The following is a 21,053-nucleotide window of genomic DNA, read 5'->3' on the forward strand; positions in this document are numbered from 1 at the left end:
TCAATAGAGTCAAAAGAAAGAATAAAGACATTCCTCCTCAGTAATTCCACGCCCAAGAGCAGTTGCAGAATGCGACACAATCGTGGGAGGGGTGTATGGCTGTGACTGGAGGTGGGAAAGGTACATAGCCAGAGGGTGCCCCCTCTTAAATGGTGGCATGGATTGCTGTATTTCCTTACTGACCTTGCATTGTAAATAGTTTACAATGCGGAACTGTAACTATGGGGGCAAATGTGACCAACTTCCCTTCAGGCTCACTCTCATTAGGCAGCTTGCTGTGGGCCGGGAAATCAAAAGAAGATGAAGACCCTCCTTTCTTGTGAGGAACAAGCCAGGAGTAAGTGGGGTGCTAAATGACAAATGGCTCCAACATTGGGAAGCATTTACCTTTTAAACGATCTAGAAGGCAATGCAGATGGTACGGCACTAAGAACAAGGAGATGTGAACCACAATTATGTGTAGTCACTGCAGGGTGACTTTATGTGTTACCCCGTGTTTTCAAAAGTTTCACACAATAAAATAAAACTGCTAAGATAAAACGATTTTTTTCAGGCCTCATCCCACCTATCCTACCATAAGCGTCAGTGGGACACTTGTGTCCCATATAATGTTTACAAAATCCATCTTGTCTACCAAAAATTTGAAACGACTCAATGATTTAACTTGTATTCCATTACTGAAAAAAACATTATATCATCACTAACTTACTAACAAAAAATAATTCAGTGATGAAAGAGCTACTGTTTGCCAGCCTTTAAGAGAGGTCTGATAAACTGATACCTGGAATTTGGCAAAGCCAAATACAGTGAGCTGTAGCTTACTGTACACCTATTTTCTTATACAGAAAATCTGACTCCTTACTTCTCTCCTGAGAGAGGAAAAAAACTCGATAAATAAAATAAAGATACATGGATTAAGCTGAAGGTCTGGAGTTAGCCGCTTCCCCCACAAAAATCTAAGCCCCAGTTCAAAGTCAGTTGGGCATTTGGTAGTGATAGTTAAGGCGAATAATCTCCAAGTAAAGAAGCACATTGTCTTCAGGAACGTGTGTACAAGATTTGCAGGGGAACCGCTGCCAGTTGTGTGACCTGCAGCAAGTCGCTCAATTTCACTATGGCTCAGTTTCTTTACCTATAAATTGAAGATAATAATAGCATCTACCTAATAGGAAAGTTGTGAGGACTTAAGATAATACCTGCAAGCTGTTTAGTGCAGAGGCTGGCACAAAAGTCAATCACTACCCAGCTGTGGTGGCGCAGTGGTTAAAAGCTCCGCTGCTAACCAAAAGGTTAGCAGTTAGAATCCACCAGCCGCTCCTTGGAAACCCTGTGGAGCAGTTCCACTCTGTCCTATAGGGTCGCTATGAGCGGAATTGACTGGACCGCAACGGGTTACAATATGAATATCTGTATTGAGTACCTACTACGTGCCAGGCAGGGTGGCGTTTTCCCATAATTTATCGCTTTTAACCACCTGCAGCCCTAGCAAGCGGTTCAGTGCCGAACCATGGGATAGAATGCAAAGGTGCAGAAGTTCTCCGAGAGGGCGGGGTGCTTGGGTCGGGTGCGACAAAGGAGGCAGACGGGCGGGGCCGTAAGGGCGCGCCTCTAGGGCCACAGGCGCTCGGTCCCCGCAGTGCCGGCGCTGCCTGCTCCTTCCGCCAGGCCTGCGCCATGAGGAGCAAGCACCTCAACTTGCTGATCGCGCTCGTCGCCGGCACGCTGTTCAGCTTCTCCTGCTTCTGCATCTCCAGGATGACTCAAATCAGTAAGCAGCCGGTGGCTCTCACACCTCCGCGGCCTCGGGGCTCCGGGAGAGCCGGGGCGGGCGGGGTCGGAAAGAAAGGGCGCGACGGGGGATGCTGGCGGCGGTCGCCTGCCCTGGTAATAGGACAACCGCGTGTGTGCTTTACAGATGTGATCCCCGCCCCACGCCCTGTACCGCCGGCGGTTAAGCTCTAACGGGCGCCCAGGTCTACTCCAGGGCAGCCGGCCCTGCCCAGGCGCGCGCTTGCTAACGGATTTGGCCTGCGGGGGCCTCCAGCCCGCCAGCCCAAAGGACTTCTCTGTGTGTGTCCCTTTCTTCTCTAAGGCTGGAGGGCCCAATCTGTGCCCCAGCTTCCGCTCCCCTTCCCTTCTTTCCTCCCCACCCTTTCCAGACGTGTCCGAATGTCTGATTTCAAGAACTCCAACACAGCCAACATCTTTCCTCTTTGTGGTCTTGGTTCTGTTATTGGGCTACACTCCAAGGCTCCCTATTTTTGTGAAGCTCAAAGCGGGTAGGATGAGGAACCCAAACCGGCTGCCCTCAAGTCGATTCCAACTCATAGCAACCCTATAGAACGTAGTAGATCTGACCCATAGGGTTTCCACGAAGTGCCTGGTGGATTCGAACTGCCTACCCTTTGGTTAGCAGCCGTAGCTCTTAACCACTATGCCACCAGGGTTTCCTAGGACGAGGAAGAGGGAGATAACTGACAGTTTAGAGCACTGATATAGCACCATTAACATTCTTGAATGGACTATACCTCTTGCGTTAACTACAGCAAGAAACGCAGCAACATTTCAATTTTTTGATGTCTGTAGAGCTACGGGAAACCGTGGTAGCGTAGTGGTTAAGAGCTTCGGCTGCTAAACCAAAAGGTCAGTAGTTCGCTCCTTGGAAACCGTATGGGGCAGTTCTACTCTGTCATATAGGGTTGCAATGAGTCGGAATTGACTCGACGGCAACGGGTTTGGTTTTCGAGTATAGAGCTACAGCTGGTAACCAAAAGGTTGGTGGTTCGAATCCACCAGGCGCTCATTGGAAACTCTGTGGGGCAGTTCTACTCTGTCCTGTAGGGTCGCTATGAGTAGGAATCGACTCGATGGCGACGGGATTTTGGTTTTATAGGGTTACAGGGGCTCTGGTGGCATAGTGGTTAAGTGTTTGGCTGCTAACGGAAAGATTGGCTGTTGGAATCCACCAGCAGCTCCTTGGAAACCCTATGGAGCAGATCTGCTCTGTCCTATAGGGTTGCTGTGAGTTGGAATCAACTCTACAGCGATGGTCTTTTGGTTTATAGGGTTGCCAAACTAAAAAAAAAGCCAAACTAGCTAATAAAAATACAGGTCGCTCAGTTAGATTTAAATTTCAAGTCATAATTTGATTTTGGGACTTACTTATACTAAAAATTTTTTTGTGTGTGGGTTTAATCAGAAATTCAGATTTAACTGGGTGTCCTGTATTTTATCTGGCAACCCTAGTTCATAGTGTAAAATTTTAGTGTTGTAGGTTAGGCGTTAGGTGTACAAAACAAAAAAACCTTTCAAGGAGCTTACATTCTGGTTGGCAAAACAAACAATAAATGAAAGCTGTCATTACTGTATGATGTCACTGGTGGTAGGGAGGGAAAGTGCTTTTTTTAAAAGGGTTATCAGAGAAAGATTTTCTGAGAAGGTTATATTTGAGCAGATTCCTGAATGAAGTCAGGAAGCATCGTATGTGGATATCTGGGAGAACAGTTTTCTAGGCAAAGGGAAAAACAAGTGCAAAGGCACTGAGGTGGAATCGGCTTGAGATGTTTAAGAAACAGCCAGGAGACCAGTGTGAACAAGAAGGAGAGTGGTAGAAGATGAGATCATGGGGCCATAGTAAGGACTATGGATTTTATTCCGATAAGATAGGAAGCCGTTGGAGAGTTTTGCGCAGAAGGGTGATGTGATCTTATAGGAACATTTAAAAATTACTGGGTGTGCACTATGAAAGAATGAGTAGAATCATGGAATGCTCCAAGAATTTTTGGTTTTAAACCAGCGTTTCTCAGTCTCAGCGCTATTGACATTTTGTGCCAGGTAATTCTTTGTTGTATGGGGCTGTCCTGTACATTGTAGGATGGTTTAGCATACACTGTATGTTTACCCAGTAGAGATCAATCACACACCACTCCCAAACGTGGGTGTCTTAGGCTAGGTTCTTTAGAGAAGCAAAACTAGTAAAGTGTATAAATATATATATAAAGAGAGAGATTTATATCAAGGATACAGCTCATGTGATTGTAGAGGCTGGAACATCCCAAGGTCATGGATCACTGTAGAGGCTGCTCCTGATTCAGGTAGCTTCATGGGCTGGTGAACCAAGATCGGCAGGACTCTTGCTCACAGGCTGTGAAGATCAATGAATCCCTAGATCGGCAGGTAAACTGCTAGCTCAGGTCCCAAGAACCAGAGGTCAGATGAATAAGAGGCAGCTGCAGGATCCAGAACAAGCCAAAAGCCTTGGCAAGGTGAGCAGAAAGGAAGTAGGTGGCAGAGGGCAAAGACATGAAGATTGAGGGGCGGTGAGCCGCCACAGGCCCTGCCCCTGTTGGTACCACTCAGGATACTCCACCAGGGGGTGATTACATATCAGATTTCAACAGGGAAGTGATCACAACATTATACAGCTGCCAAAACACTGAGAATCATGGCCTAGCCAAGTTTTTGACAGTCTTAACCATCGGAGTGGGACAATCAAAAATGTCTCCAGACATTGCCAAATGTCTCCTGGAGCGCAGAATTGCCAAGGGTGAGAACCACTTGTTTAAACAATTGGAGAAATGGATTTACCATTCACTGAAGTGGTGAAAGCTTAGGGAGGGGCAGATTTAGAGGGGACAAAACTCAATATTTCTGTTAAGTATGAGGTGGCTATTAAAACCAAAAAAACAACAGCAAAAACCCAACCCTATTGCCACTGAGTCAATTTCGAATCACAGCAACCCTGTAAGACAGAGTAGAACTACCCCATAGGGTTTCCAAGGAGTGGCTATGGATTTGAACTGCTGACCTTTTGGTTAGCAGTCTGAGCCACCCCAATTAAAATGTTGAATAAAACCAGACCAAACCAAACCCAACCCATTGCCTTCAAGTCGATTCCCGCAGTCGTATATATTAGTCTGAGTCAGCATTGGAGATACATGCTAAGTGAAAGTAGACCATCACAAAAGTCTACATATTGTAGGATTTCATTTATACAAAATGTTCAGAATAGGCAAATTCATAGAGACAGAAAGTAGATTAGGTTGCCTAGGGCTGGAGTGATAATGGAATTTAGAGGCTCCCCCCCCGCCCCCGCCGCCAGCCCCAGTATATAGATGGTATGCAAAACCATGAGGTCACCTAGAGAGTGGATATAACAGAGAAGAGTTCCAAGGATTGAGCCCTGGGGCATTCCAGTATTTCAAAATCAAGGAAAAACTAGGAAACTGAGAAGGTGAAGTCCAAGTATTTCAAGGAGGAGAGTGTGAATTATATTGACACCTTAAGTTCTCTCTCCAGTGCGGTAAGAAAAAGCCATTCCACTCCACAGGCCTCGAGGTCATCAGAAAAACAAAAAAACCCAAACCTACTGCCATCGAGTCGATTCCAACTCATAGCAACCCTACAGGACAGAGTAGAACTGCCCCATGGGGTTTCTAAAGCTATAAATCTTTACGTAAGCAGCGTGCCACGTCCTTTTTCCCATGGGGTTCGAACCGTTGACCTTTTGGTTAGCAGCCAAGTGCTTTAAAGGTGAATTGGAGCAGCCACTTCATCTTCTAGGGGCTCAATTTGAGTAGGTACTTCATCCCAGTCAGCTACTGGCGATAATTTAAGATGACTGTTTTGCCAGTGTATACCATGGACTTTTGTTATTAGTTGCAATTGAGCTGATGTTGCCTTATGGTGACCCCATGTGTGCAGAGTAAAACTGTTCCACAGGATTTTCAAGGCCATGACCTTTTGGGAGCAGATCTCCAGGCCTGTCTTTTGAGGCACCTCTGGGTGGATTAAAACAGCCAACCCTTTGGTTAGCAGTTGAGGGGTTAACCGTTCGTGCCACCCAGGAACTCCTCATATCACGGGCTGCCTACATTCTATTCACCACTGGCAGTGAGGTGGGCGGGTGATCACTACATTCCAGGGTAGTAGGACAGATAGCCTCCAAGGCCACTCCACATTGCTCCGGTTTCTCACATCATGGTAGTCTTAGCAAAGTTGTACTTTTTATAGCTCAGGCTGCTAACCGAAAGTTCAGCAGTTCGAATCCACCAGCTGCTCCTTGAAAACCCTATGGGGCATTTCTGCTCTGTTATATAGGGCCATTATGAGTTAGAATCGACTAGCTGGCAATGGATTTTTTTTTTTTAACCCTCCAAAAGGAGCTCCTGGGTAGTGCAAATGGTTAATACACTCAGCTTCTAACAAAAGATCTGAGATTTGAATCCACCCAGAGGTGACTTGGAAGGCCTGGGAGTCTACTTCCAAAAAAATCTGCCAATGAAACTCTATGGAGCATAGCTCTATTTTGATACACATGGGTTCACCATGAGTTGGAATTGATTCAGTTACTTTTAAAAAGGCAGGAAGTGCAAACTGTCAGGCCAGTTAAGGGCGGCACCACAAACTAGTACTGCGTTACTTCTGCCATATTGTAATAATGAAAGCCATTACAGGGCCCACCCATATTCAAGGGAGTGGAGAAATTGACTTTACCTTGTGATAGGTGACTGGCAAGGTCACATTGTGCAACAGTTGATATGGGTGATAATGTTGCAGCCATCTTTTGCAAATATAATCTGCTACACCGCTCCTTCCTTGTGTTTTCCCTATGATGGTGGAATGGGAAGAAGAAGTTGAAGACCCAAAGATTTTTCTTTTTTTTGTGATGGCAGCATGTCGTTTTGATTTCTCTGGAAGATACCTCTGTGTGGCAGACATCCAAATGCTGGCTCTCTTTTGAGGTAGTTTGTGACTTCTTCTGAGGACCAGTTGTGGTCTTCCCACTGCCCATTCCCTGGAGTGGGATAACCATCTCCTGCTTGAGCTCCTTCTCTCCTGCTCTGCCCTTCCACAGCCTCTTGCTGCTAGGATTCCCTTGTTTAGCAGGTGACTGTCTTGCAGTCAAAAAGATTAGAGGATATTATGAATAACTTTACACAGTTATATTTGTTATTTTACTTAAAATAGTCAAATTCTTTGAAAAATACAGTGCACCAAAGCTAGCAAACGAAGAAATATGAGCTCTAAATAGTGTAATATCAAAGAAATCGCATCTGTTTTAAAAGCCTTCTTACAAGGAAAATTCCAGATACAGATTCTTCCAAATATTTAAGAAAAAAATAACCACAACCTTTCATAAACTCTTCAAAAAAATAAAAAAAGCAAGAAACACTTGCCAGTTTTTTGTTTTGTTTTGTTTTGTTAGACCAGCATAACCTTGATTCCAAAATCTGAAAAGATTATAAGAAAATCACACATATATCTCTCTCATGAACATAAGTGCAAAGCCAAAACCAAACCCACTGCCATCAAGTCAATTCCAGCTCATAGCAACCCTATAGGACAGAGTAGAACTGCCCCATAGAGTGCCTGGTTGGTTTGAACTTTTGAGCTCTTGGTTAGCAGCTGTAGCACTTAACCACTATGCCACCACGGTTTCTGAACATAAGTGCAGTAAACTTAAAGGCAAATTAGCAGGCAGAACTCAGTGATATGTAAAAAAGATAACCTATTGAAACCAAGTTGGGTTTATTCCAGGAATGGAAGTAAAATAATCAATGTTATTCATTAAAGTGAGCCCTGGTGGCTCAGTGGTTAAGAGCTCGGCTGCTAACCAAAAGGTTGGCATTTCGAATTCACCAGCTGCCCCTTGGAAGCCCTATGGGGCAGTTCTACTCTGTCCTGTAAGGTCACTATGAGTCGGAATCAACTCAAAGGCAACAGGTTTTTTTTTTTTTTTTTTTTTTGTGGATTCAAGAATAGAGGGTAAAAATCATATGACCATCTTGGTAGACACAAAAACAAAAAACAGTTGATAAAATTTCACACTATTTTATGACTTAGAAAACTAAGAATAGAAAGAACTTTAATCTGATGAAGAATATACCTATCATAAATACATAATAAATGATGAAATATTTAAAAAGCTCCTCATACTGTATACAAAAATTAACTCAAAATGGATCAAAGACCTCAATGTTAAAGCTACAGCTATAAAATTCTTGGGAAAAAACATCGGTATAAATCTTTGTGGCCTTGGGTTAGGTACTGGTTTTTATATATGACACCAAAAATGCAAACAACAACAAACAAATGGAAATTATCAAAATTAAAAACTTTGTGCTTCAAAGGACTACAACAAGAAAGTGTAACGACAGCCCACAGAATGGGAGAAAATTTGCAAAACATGTATCTGATAAGGAACTAGTATCTAGAATATATAAAAATGCTTAGAATTTAAAAATGAAAAGGCAAATAACATGATTAAAAAATGGGCAAAAGAGTTGAATAGACATGTCTCCAAAGAAAGACAAACGACCAGTAAGCGTATGAAAAGATGCTTAACATCATTAGCCATCACGAAGACGCAAATTGAAACCAAAATGAGGTATCACTTCACAGCCCCAAGGCTGGCTATAATAAAGAAGACAGATGGTAACAAGTGTTGGCGAGGGTGTGGAGAAATTGGAACCCTCATAACACCGCGGGTGAATAAAATGGTATAGTCACCTTGGAAAACAGTGGCAGTCCTTCAAATGATTAAGTGTATAGGGGTCCCATAAAAACACGTTGCCATTGAGTGGATTCGACTTATAGTGACCCTACAGGACAGAGTAGAACCGCCCCATAGGGTTTCCAAGGAACGGCTGGTGGATTCGAACTGCCAACCTTTTGGTTAGCAGCCGAGCTCTTAACCTCTATGCCACCAGGGCTCCAAAGTTTCCAGCATCTCTATTCCTAGGTATATTCCCAAGAGAAATGAAAGCATATGTCCACACAAAAACTTTTATATAAATGTTCATAGCAGGATTATTCACAATAGCTGATAGGAAGAAATAACCCAAACGTCCATCAGTGAAGGGATGGATAAACAGAATTTGGTATATTTGTATAATGGAATATTGTTCAACAATAAAAAAATAAAATAGATGCTAAAATATGGATGAATCTTGAAAACATTATGCTAGATGAAAGTAGACTATCTGAACAGACTGCATATTGTAGGATTTCATTTATATGAAATGTTCAGGATAGGCAAATTTATAGAGATAGAAAGTAGATTAGGTTGCCTAGGGCTGGAGGGATGATGGGATTTAGGGTGTAGTGGGTTGGGTAATGCCCCTCCAAAAATCCATATTCTTCCTGGAACCCCAGGAAATGGCCTTATTTGGAAATAGGGTTGTTACAGATGTAGTTAGTAGATAAAGTCATACTGGAGTAGGGTGGGTCCTTAATCCAATGGTGTCCTTATAAGAAGATCAGAGGAGACAAAGGAACACAGACACAGAAGGAAGACAGCCATGGGAAGATGGAGGCACAGGCTGGAGTTATGCTGCCATAAACCAAGGAATGCCCAGGGCTACCAGGACCTGGGAGAAGCAAGGAGGGGTTCTCCCCTAGAGGCTTTGTAAAGAGCATGGCCCAGCAACACCTTGATTTCAGACTTCTAGCCCCTAGAACTGTGAGAAGATGGATTTCTGCTGTTTTAAGCCACCCACTTTGTGGTTCATTGTTACGGCAGCTCTAGGGCAAGAAAACGGGGTGATGGCCAAGGGGTATGGAGCTTCATTTTGGGGTAATGAAAATGTACTAAAATTGATCATGGTGATGAATGCACAACTCTGTGAATATACTAAAAGTCATCGAATTGTACACTTTAAATGGGTGAATTGTATGTAAATTATATCTCAATAAAGCTGTTTTAAAAAAAGAAGATATAGAGAACTTTAATATCTTATAATCATTACAGAAATTATGAATCAAGAACACAGCTATAAAAAGGAATGAAGTACTGACACATGTACAACTTGGATGAATTTCACATCTATTGAGGAAAAAAGTGGCAGACATTATACTATGATTCCATTAATATGAAGTTCAACAACAGATAAAATTTGTGGTTCTGTGGAACATTTGCTGAGTCCCCTGGAAGGGGTGTGCTGTCCTTGGGGACCAGGACATTCAACTCTGCAGAGCCTAGAGTTGCAGTGACAGGAAGCACAAAGACCCCAGTGAGTCATTGGGAATAATAGTAAGTGGGACCATTCCTCCTTCCACCCCTCTGCTCCTCTCGCTGGGGACACAGAGCCATATAGGAGTTTAAGATTCAATCCGTATGCCAGCACTTCCTCCTCACAGAATATTTCCTCCAAGCTGGTGCCAGGACCTTTTGGATAGTGTGATATGTGAAACAGCCAATGGCATGGGCCCACTACACTTATTTCATTATGAAGAAGATCCCTGTTCATTGTGTCATATGGGACTGTGTGCCTGTGGATTAGGCATTCCATGTTGCTGTTGTTGGGTGCTGTTGAGTCAATGCAGACTCAAAGTGACCCAGTGTGACAGAACTGTTCTATAGGGTTTCTGCTAGGCTGAAATCTTTACAACCCTTCATCCTGCAGAGCTGCTGGGTGAGTTAGAACAGCCAAGGGCTCCTTAGGCATTTCATAAACCCCTAGATATTGGCGGTGGCTGAAGCTATGGAGGCAGGAAAGGCAAACACATAGCTGGAATAGGTGCCTGTTCCTGTAAGAATGAACCACTCCAGTCCTTCAGGACAGAAGCAACCAATGCAGTCAACTTGTCAGTGAGTAGCTAGTTGGTCTTCTTGAGAAATGGAGCCATATTGAGGGCTCAGCCTTAGTCTCTGTTTCTGCAAAGTTGGATTTCCAGAGGACTTGTTAAGTGGGAGTCTGTGTTGTTGGTTCTACATGTAGCCTGTGTCTGCAACATGGCCACTCATTGTGCCCATTGTGCCAGTTATGGAGTGACCATTGACTAGACTAACTGCATCAACTGGCTAAGTCATTTTGTCTACTGGTTGTTCAGTGCTTTATTGAGGCAGATGTTTTGTTATGAGTTAACATGTTAACAAAGATTTTATCCTTTCCAGACCCCTTCCACATACCCGTCCACATGCTTCTACTCCAGATCTCCTTGCATCTGATTCTCCAAGCTTTCCTTTCAGATCTTTAACCAGAGCAGCAGGCTATCTGCTAATGCCCATGAGCCTTATATATTCTGAAGTGGATAACCAGGTGCACTGTGTGAAACTCTGTCCATTGAGGAGATGTTTCCTTTGCTGCTCTCCTTCAGCAGGTTGTGTGTGTATGTATGTGTCTGTGTGAAAATTTGCAATCTCATTCTAAAATATACATGGAAATGTAAAAGGCCAAAATAGTTAAAACACCTCTGAAGAGTAAGAAGGTGGGAACACTTAACCTAATAGAAACGGAGGCTGTAGTAATTAACATGGTGCTGTTGGCACAGAAATACATAAATTGACCAATATAATAACCCAGTGCCGTCGAATCGATTCCGACTCATAGCGACCCTATAGGACAGTTATTTATTTCAAGTTAATAATAAATAGTGCCAAGCAAATTGCTTACATGCATGACACAATTGAAAGGAAATGGATTCCTATCTTAGGCTTACAAAAATCATTGCGAACTTTATTTGTAAGGCTAATTGATTTCAAAGACAAAATTGTAACACTTTTTGGAGATAATGTAGAAAATTGGATTTATGACCTTGGGGTATAAGGAAAATTTTCTAGGACACAAGACACATAAATCACGAAAGAATTTTTAAAATTTTTTTATTAGATTAATCAAAAGTTACCACAGAAAGAGCGAAAAGCTAAACTACAAACTAGTCGAAGATATGTACAAGATACATAACTGACAAAGAATTAGTACTTAGAATGTGTAAAAAATGGCTACCAATCAGTAAGAAAAAAACAAGTAACCCAGTAGAAAAGTGATCAAAAGGAATGAAGATGAATTTTGAAAAAGTTGGAACATAAGTATCGAATAAACATATGAAAAACCTTCTTAGCAACCAAGGATATGCAAGCTAACAAGCCCAATGAGATACCATTGTGTACCTTTAAGATTTTTAAAATTAGGAAACCAGACATTTGGTGAGGATATGGAGCTGCAGAAATTCTCACACACTACCCTTGGGAGGGTGCAGCGGTGGTTCAGTGGTAGAATTCTCCACTTCCATGCTGAGACCCGGTTTGATTCCCATCCAGTGCACCTCATACACAGCTACCACCTGTCTGTCAGTGGAGGCTTGCTTGTTTCTATGATACTGAAAAAGTTTCAGTGGTGCTTCCAGACTAAGGCATACCAACAAAAAATGCCTGGTGATCTACTTCTGAAAATCAGTCAGTGAAAATCCCGTGGATCACAATGGGGCATGCTGCAACCCATCATGGGGGTGGCGCAGGACTGTGCGGCACATCATTTAGTTGTGCATGGGGTTGCCATGAGCCGGGGTCCAACTGAACAATGGTTAATGGCAACAGCCCTTGGGGGAGTATACATTCATTCACTTTCACTATGCACCAATGCATTTCCCATATCCTGCTTAGGGTTGAAATTTTGTTGGTGTGGAGCCTTGCCAATGGTTTACAGCCAACTTCTGCTCTCACTGGTCAGTACCCATGCCATCCACCAGATCTATCCTAGGGAAACTCTCAAATCTGCTTACAAAATAGACACGTACCAGAATATTCTTGGCAGCATTTCTTGTAATAATTTGTTCTTCAACAGTAGAAGCAATAAACACTTTGTGGTATATTCAATACAGTGGAACACGTTACAGCAGCAAAAATGAATAAGCTCATTATTGACTCATCAATATGGCCTAATCTCAAAAACAAATTGAGCAAAAGAAGTAAGTACAGAATACATATAGTTTGATTGTAACTCTAAATGTCTAAAATCAAATGTAAGTCATCTTGCAGAAGCAGTAAAACTATTTTAAAAACCAATGGATGATTAATACACAATTCACAATTCTGCTCATTTGGGGGTGGGAGGGAAGGGAAATTTGATCGGAGAAGGATGCAGATGGACTATCTAAGCCTAAAATAGTAGTGGGTTCATGCATGCCCATTTTTTTCTTCTTTAAACTGTCTTACATATCTTCTGTATTGTAGGATATATTTCACAATACAACCTATACAGAGGCTACATTTAGGGAATTTAAAGGTCATACCACATAGTATGGGCGTCTTGAGAAGACAAAGTAAAGTATTATAATGACATGTGCAAAGAGCTGGAGATGGAAAACCAAAAGGGAAGAACACGCTCGGCATTTCTCAAGCTGAAAGAACTGAAGAAAAAATTCAAGCCTCGAGTTCCAATAGTGAAAGATTCCATGGGGAAAATATTAAACGACACAGGAAGCATGAAAAGAAGATGGAAGGAATACACAGAGTCATTATACCAAAAAGAATTAGTCGATATTCAACCATTTCAAGAGGTGGCATATGATCAGGAACTGATGGTACTGAAGGAAGAAGTCCAAGCTACTCTGAAAAGGCATTGGCAAAAAACAAGGCTCCAGCAATTGATGGAATATCAATTGAGATGTTTCAGCAAACAGATGCAGCACTGGAGGTGCTCGCTTGTCTATGCCAAGAAATATGGAAGACAGCTTCCTGGCCAACTGATTGGAAGAGATCCATATTTATGCCTGTTCCCAAGAAGGGTGATCCAACTGAATGTGGAAATTATAGAACAATATCATTAATATAAAGTGGTTTTATCATTAATATCACACACAAGCAAAATTTTGCTGAAGATCATTCAAAAACGATTGCAGCAGTATATCAACAGGGAACTGCCAGAAATTCAGGCCGGTTTCAGAAGAGGACGTGGAACCAGGGGTATCATTGCTGATGTCAGATGGATCCTGGCTGAAAGCAGAGAATACCAGAAAGATGTTTACCTGTGTTTTATTGATTATGCAAAGGCATTCGACTGTGTGGATCATAATAAACTATGGATAACACTGCAAAGAATGGGAATTCCAGAACACTTATTTATGCTCATGAGGAACCTTTACACAGATCAAGAGGCAGTTGTTTGGACAGAACAAGGGGATACTGATTGGTTAAAGTCAGGAAAGCTGTGCGTCAGGGTTGTATTCTTTCACCATACCTATTCAATCCGTATGCTGAACAGATAATACGAGAAGCTGGACTGTATTATGCAGATGACACAACCTTGCTTGCGAAAGTGAAAAGGACTTGAAGCACTTACTGATGAAGATCAAAGACCACAGCCTTCAGTATGGATTACACCTCAACATAAAGAAAACAAAAATCCTGACAACTGGACCAATGAGCAACATCATGATAAATGGAGAAAAGATTGAGGTTGTCCAGGATTTCATTTTACTTGGATCCACAATCAACAGCCATGGAAGCAGCAGTCAAGAAATCAAAAGACGCATTGCATTGGGCAAATCTGCTGCAAAGGAGTTCTTCAAAGTGTTGAAGAGCAAAGATGTCACCGTGAAGACCAAGGTGCACCTGACCCAAGCCATGGTATTTTCAATCACAGCATATGCATGTGAAAGCTGGAGAATGAATAAGGAAGACCGAAGAAGAGTTGACGCTTTTGAATTGTGGTGTTGGTGAAGAATATTGAATATACCATGGACTGCCAAAAGAACGAACAAATCTGTCTTGGAAGAAGTGGGGCCAGAATGCTCCTTAGAGGCAAGGATGGCGAGACTGCGTCTTACATACTTTGGACATGTTGTCAGGAGGGATCAGTCCCTGGAGAAGGATGTCATGCTTGGCAGAGTACAGGGTCAACGGAAAAGAGGAAGACTCACAATGAGATGGATTGACACAGTGGCTGCAACAATGAGCTCAAGCATAACAACGATTGTAAGGATGGTGCAGGACCAGGCAGTGTTTCGTTCTGTTGTGCATAGGGTTGCTATGAGTCGGAACCGACTCGACGGCACCTAACAACAACAACCACATAGTATAGTTTGATTACAGTAAAACATGCCATGAGAGGAGTAATCCAAAATGTATTTTACTCTTCTAGCTTCATCGCCTACTAAGTGCCTCGGATGTCTTTCTTCAGCACCACACTGGGTGCAAGTAAATGCATAATACATTTAGTCTGCCAGTCCAAAGGATGTGCTCTGCTCCCAGCTCTTCTTTCTTGGTGGTAGTGAGGTTCCTCTGTTCCTGCATCCCCTCTTTCTTCTCCTAGCTTTGCCAGAACATTCATATGTAATGGGTTGCAGGCCACACCTTTAAGGAAACTCCCCTTACTTGAGCTAAGTGGTGATTTGAGTAAGGCTGTGACTTGAGTCATGCTCTTTAGTAAGGGTATGTCTTAAGATACACTCCACACTAATCCTGCCCCATGGACATATAGAGCTTTAGGATTTACAACATGTAATTAAAAATACCACAAAATGGAGGACATTTACATCGTATCACAAAGTGGAGGACAATTACACAATACTAGGAATTATGGGCTAGCCAAGTTGACACATATTTTGGGGGGACACAAATCATTCCATGACACCCATGATTGGTTGGGGTTGCGGATCATGAGGAAAGCCTGTGCTGAGGAATTGAATCTGGGTCTTCCACATAAACCCATCCCAAACCCATTGTCATTGAGTTGATTCCGACTCATAGAGACCCTATAGGACAGAGTAGAACTGCCCCATAGGGTTTCCAAGGCAGATTGCCACATCTTTATCCTGCAGAGTGGCTGGTGAGTCCAAACTGCTGATCTTTTGGTTAGCAGCCGAGCACTTAACCACCACACCACCAGGGCTACTGGTCCCCCACGTAGAAGGCAAGACTTCTACCACTGAACTACCAATGCCCCTTTCCAAGGGTAGTGGTTCAGACTTTATGCAGTAAGTATTCAGAGAGTCACTTAAAGTGTTTGAACTATGTTACCAGAGGATTGATGGTGAATTAGAGGCAAGAAACCAATTAAGAGGCAATTATAATAGTGCACCTAGAGGCAATAAAGACCTGAACTATGGTCATGTCAGTGATGATAACGATAAGACAGTTACAGAGGTCTATAGCAGTGCTTCTCAAATTTTAATATGCATACCAATCACCTGGGAATTTTACTGAAATGCAAACTGTGATTCAGTAGGTCTGCGGTGATGCCTGAGGTACTGTATTTCTAACAAGGTCACAGCTGATGCCATATACCTTCGATGTCCAGTACAGTGGCCCCTTGCCACATGGCTAACGAGCACTTGAAATGCAACTAGTGCAAGTGAGGAACTGAATTTCTTACTTAATTTTGAATATTTTGAATTAAAAACTAAAGCAGTGCAAACAAAAATTTATTGTATCAGAACTACATTTTATGTAACTATTAAAATTTAGCATCTGAATTGAGATTTGCCTTGAATATAAAAGGAAACCCTGGTGGTGTGGTGGTTAAGTGCTACAGCTGCTAACCAAAAGGTTGGCAGTGCAAATCCATCAGGCGCTCTTTGGAAACTCTATAGGGCAGTTCTACTCTGTCCTATAGGGTCACTGTGAGTAAAAATTGACTTGACAGCAATGGGCTTAAGTGTAAAATACACAGGATTGAAAAAAATTTAGTACAAAAAAGAATGTAAAATATCCTATTAATAATTTTATATGTTGATTTTATGTTGAAATAAAATTTTGGATATATTGGGTTAGATAGATTATATTTCTTGAGATTACTTTCACTTCTTTTTACTTTTTTAATGTGGTTACTAGAAAATTAAAAATTACAATTGTCACTTGGAATTTATTTTTGCTGGCGAGCACTTCCTTGAACACTTACTGTGAGTAGCAAGGGTCAGTAGAACTTAAGATCTTACCTGGAGCCTTTATTTATGGGAGGAAGTCACATTGGCCTTTGCACACATGGACTGGTGTTTGTTTAGGGTTTCACCACGAAGATGGTAAATTGACTCAACGCATCTAATTATTGTTTATTTTGAATCTTTGTGAAATGGTTTTATGTATCATTTCATCCTCACAAAATACCTGAGTGAATATGGAAGTAATATACATATTTTAATAGATTTTGGATAAATTGAATTATTAGGCAAGAATGCAAAAGAAGCAGATCCAAGATTAGAGATTATATCCTTTAACATTTCTGTATGGTTGTTTCTGTAAATACTGCTTCCTCTAGAGAAAAACTCTTTCTTTTTATGTTTGCCAAATTGATCCCTTGGGGACTGAACTATGTTGTAGGAGCCCAGACATGTTGCATCACCCATGATATGTCAATTCCAAACACACGATGCCTTTTGCAAAGAGAATATTATCCAGGGAACCCTAATCAAATAGAGTTATACTGGTTAAACCGTGTTCGTTTCTGAAGTTTGTAAGCATCCTCAAATAGTGTTGGACTCGACTTGACGGTAGTGGGTTTGGATTTTTTGGTTTATATGCACGGTTTATCTAGGATAGTTGCAGCTCTTTTGATTCAAGCGTGACTCAGTCTAAGAATCACCGAAATCAGCTCTTGACTGGCAAGTCCGTTCATTTGTTAATTTTTTCCCCATTTATTCAGCTAATACTTGAGCCGGAGCACTACTATCTACCAGTCAGTTTGTCTTTTTTATTTTCTAAAAATTTAACATACGCATTGCTTCTTTAGTCAAATGTTTAAATATTTTATTGAAATATTTAAAATAAGCATCTGAAGGCTGCTTTGTGCCCTCATCTTCTCTGGGTCACATCCTGATTCCTTTCTGTTAGTTAGAAATCAAGTTCAGATGCATTGACAGGTACTACAACAGTGGTTTAAGTGAGCTCATGGCTGGTGTGGAGATTCTCTTCTATAACTTCTTAGAGACTTTGTGTTCCTTCCATCTTATTCTGCATCCCTGGAATATTGCCTTATCTACATGATCCAGGATGGGTCACCCATGTCTATGTTCCCCCAGAGGGAAGGGTAAAAAGAGGAAGGAAAAGATGCACTCCTCCCTTTAAGAGCTGGACCCAGAAGGTGCACATCAGTCTCTGCTGACACTGCGTTGGATGAAATGTAATCACATGGCCAGATCAAAGGCAAGAAGTTCTGAGAAATGAAGTCTTTTTAGTTGGGTGGCCACATGCTATAAAAGGGAAGAACAGGTATTAGGGGATAACTCTCAACCTCTGTTGGAGCCTTCTAGATGTGGAGGCTTCAGTCAGGTAGGAAGATCTCCCAAGTCCTGCCTTATTGTAGAAACTGCATGGAGAATGGATGAAAGAAAGAGAAAAAAGGGTGAAGAGAGATGAGAGCCACACAAGAGTGATTAAAGAAAACAATTGACCCTCTACCTTTCTACTGTTCTTTTTGTGATCCTTCAAATCCTCCAACTAAATCTCTATTCCCTTGAGTTTCCTAGAATCTCTGAGCCTATTCTCTTCATTCTGGTGTACAGACCAGGAAATTAGTGAATAGCAACAACCAGGGAGAAGCTGTGTGAGCATATTGACTACAGACTTGAGCCTACATTTCTGTAACTATTAATGATCAAAGACCTCTTTAAAATCTTAAAAAGCAAAGGTGTCATTTTAGTGACTAAGATGTGCCTGACCCAGGCCATGATATTTTCAGTTGTCTCATATTCATGTGAAAGCTGGACAATGAAAAAGGAAGACCGAAGAATTGACGCATTTGAATTATGGAGTTAGTGAAGAATATTGAATATACTATAGACTACCAGAAGAACAAACAAATCTGTCTTGAAAGTGTAGCCAGAATGCTCCTTAAAAGTGAGGATGGTGAGACTTACTTTGGACATTTTATAAGGAGGAACCAGTCTAGTTTACCATCATGCTTGGTAAAGCAGAGGGTTAGCAAAAAAAGAGGAAAATCCTCAATGAGATGGATTGATACAATTGCTGCAACAGTGGGCTCAAACAGCAACAATTTTGAGGATGGCACAGAACTGGGCAAAGTCTGGTTCCGTTATATATAGAGTCACTCTGAGTCAGAGCCAACTAATGGCACCTAACAACAACAACATTAATGATCAAAGCAATAGCAATAAAAATAAGATTTCTAGTACTTCCTAGTTAAATCTAATAATTTAGCATACTTTTATTTCCATCACTTCATTTACCCTTGTCCTTACTGGACCTTGCTTCTTTAGAATTACAGAATAAGATACTTGTTTTATTTATTTATTTTTTTACAGTTTTCTTTACCATGTACATCTTAAATTTCAAATTGTTTTTGGCTTTATAACTGATTTTGTAACCATTTTTCAGTGTTTACATTTACTTCACTACTTAACAGGGTTTTATGTGTCCTCCAACACATTTATACCACAACTTCCTCGTTCTTCATTTCTTTATTTTAAATTCCCCCTCAGTTATTTGGAAGACAGTTATTTTGAGTACATTTTTTGAGGAACAGTACATATAAGCACTCTTTTTACATTTTGTGAAATGTTTTCCCATTGCTTTTACACATGAATAATAACTTACCTAGGTATAAAATTACTTGATTGCATAGTTTTTTTGTTTTAATTGTTCACCTGGCTCCTGCTGTTTTACCATGCTTCCCTTAGCCCTACAAGCTATACTAAGGCACCCAGAACCAGGATCTGGCTGGCTTATTAAAGACAGCTGGAAAACCAGTAGTTGCTACAATCTCATTTCTCAGGAGCACCCTCGCTGTCATATCTCTACGTCTTTCCAGCCTCTGCTCTAACACACACACACAGACACACACATCCTACCTATGCTCTTCACTTCTTTGTGCTCTTAACTTCCCTGACTACGGCAAGCTCCATTGGTTGCCTGTCTAGTAGCCGATCTCTTTTCTAGTTACAAAGTTTCAATTTTGTTTCTGGCAGCAATGTATTAGCTGGAGTTACTTGATTTCCAAGACCTTAGCCAATTCAAGAGGAAGCTCCGTGTACTTGTAGTAATACCTGCGCCTCCCTACCCTCACTCTTGGCTGATGACTATGCTTCCTATCTCTCTGAGAAACAGAAGCCATAAGAACATAGCTCTTCCAAAAGTTTCATTACAAATTCCACCCACATTCTGGAATAAGTGCCTATTTGCTCTGTCTTCTGTCCTGTTATTATGGCTGCAGCTGTACCTGCTTTTGGCTGAATGCAGCCCTTCTACTTGTGTACTAGATCCCATCCCCTCCTGCCTGCCTTCAACTATATCTTCAATTTTTCACTCTTTCCTGTATTATGCCCACAGCATATAACCATGCTCTTTTTCTTCCAACTTAAAAAGTAAAATGAAACTCTCTTGTCTTCACTCCCCACTCTAGTTACCGCCCCATTTTCCTACTTCAATTTCCTGCTCTTGCACAACTAATAATAGTTATCCAGACTTCTTGTCTCTAATTTCTTTCCTCCTGTTCTCTCTTGAACTCACACCAATTCCTTTTTCACCAACATCAGTCCACAAAAACCAAGGCCAACAGTGACTTGCAAATCACCAAATCCCCTGGCGCATTCTCAGGCCTCATGTTCCATGTCGCATTCAACATTAGTTGGCAGTTGATCCCCCTCTTTTCCTTGAAACACCTTCTTGGTTTCCCGGACTCCACACGCTCTTCAGCTTCCCCCTACCTCACTGGCCACTCTGTCTCAGCCTCCTTTTGGGCTTTTTCTCATTTTTCTGACCTATAACGTGGAATGTCCCAGGATTTAGTTTTTGGACCTTCTCTCTTCTCTATTCATCTTCATTTGCCTAGTGATCTCCTATATCTAAACACAGGCCTCTCTACATACATATGTCCAGGTCAACCAATGCTCTGTGGCCCAGACTTACATATGCAGCTGCCTACTTGACATTTCTACCTAGATGTAAAATAGGTTTAAATTTAATTGATTCCAAACCAACTCCTGATATTCCCCCCAAAATTTGCTTCTAGTCGTCTTCGTCTCAATGAATGACTCCTCCGCTTTCCAGTTGCTCAGGGCATCACTGGCTCCTCATTTTGTTCACATCCCATAGCCAATCTGTCAGCAAATCCTATCGTCTCTAGCTTCAAAACATATCTGGAATTAAACCATTTCTCACCACTTAGTCCACTACCATCCTGATTTCCAGCCACCATCATCTCTCTCCTGATCTATCTCCTTCAGTCTTTGTTTCCCTTATAGTCTGTTCTTCACACAGCAGTGAGCAGCAGCCTGTTGTTGAAAAGTAAGTCAAATCATGTTACTCTGTTCTCATAATCATCACTGACTCCCCATTTTGCCTAGAGTAAAAGCTGGCATTCTTACAAAGATAACTT

The 21,053-nt window shown here is 41.7% G+C and overlaps 1 protein-coding gene across 1 annotated transcript in view; it reads left to right on the forward strand.

Moving 5' to 3' along the window:
* The first annotated feature begins 1,674 nt into the window (after window positions 1-1,674).
* Window positions 1,675-21,053, forward strand: part of MGAT4D (MGAT4 family member D) — a 94,984-nt gene continuing 75,605 nt past the window's right edge. The window contains exon 1 of the mRNA XM_049887040.1: window positions 1,675-1,768. Within this exon, the coding sequence (XP_049742997.1) occupies window positions 1,675-1,768 (94 nt within the window). The remainder of the gene's footprint in view (window positions 1,769-21,053) is intronic.

The sequence above is a fragment of the Elephas maximus genome, chromosome 5, assembly GCF_024166365.1.
Source record: "Elephas maximus indicus isolate mEleMax1 chromosome 5, mEleMax1 primary haplotype, whole genome shotgun sequence".
Lineage (NCBI taxonomy): Eukaryota > Metazoa > Chordata > Mammalia > Proboscidea > Elephantidae > Elephas > Elephas maximus.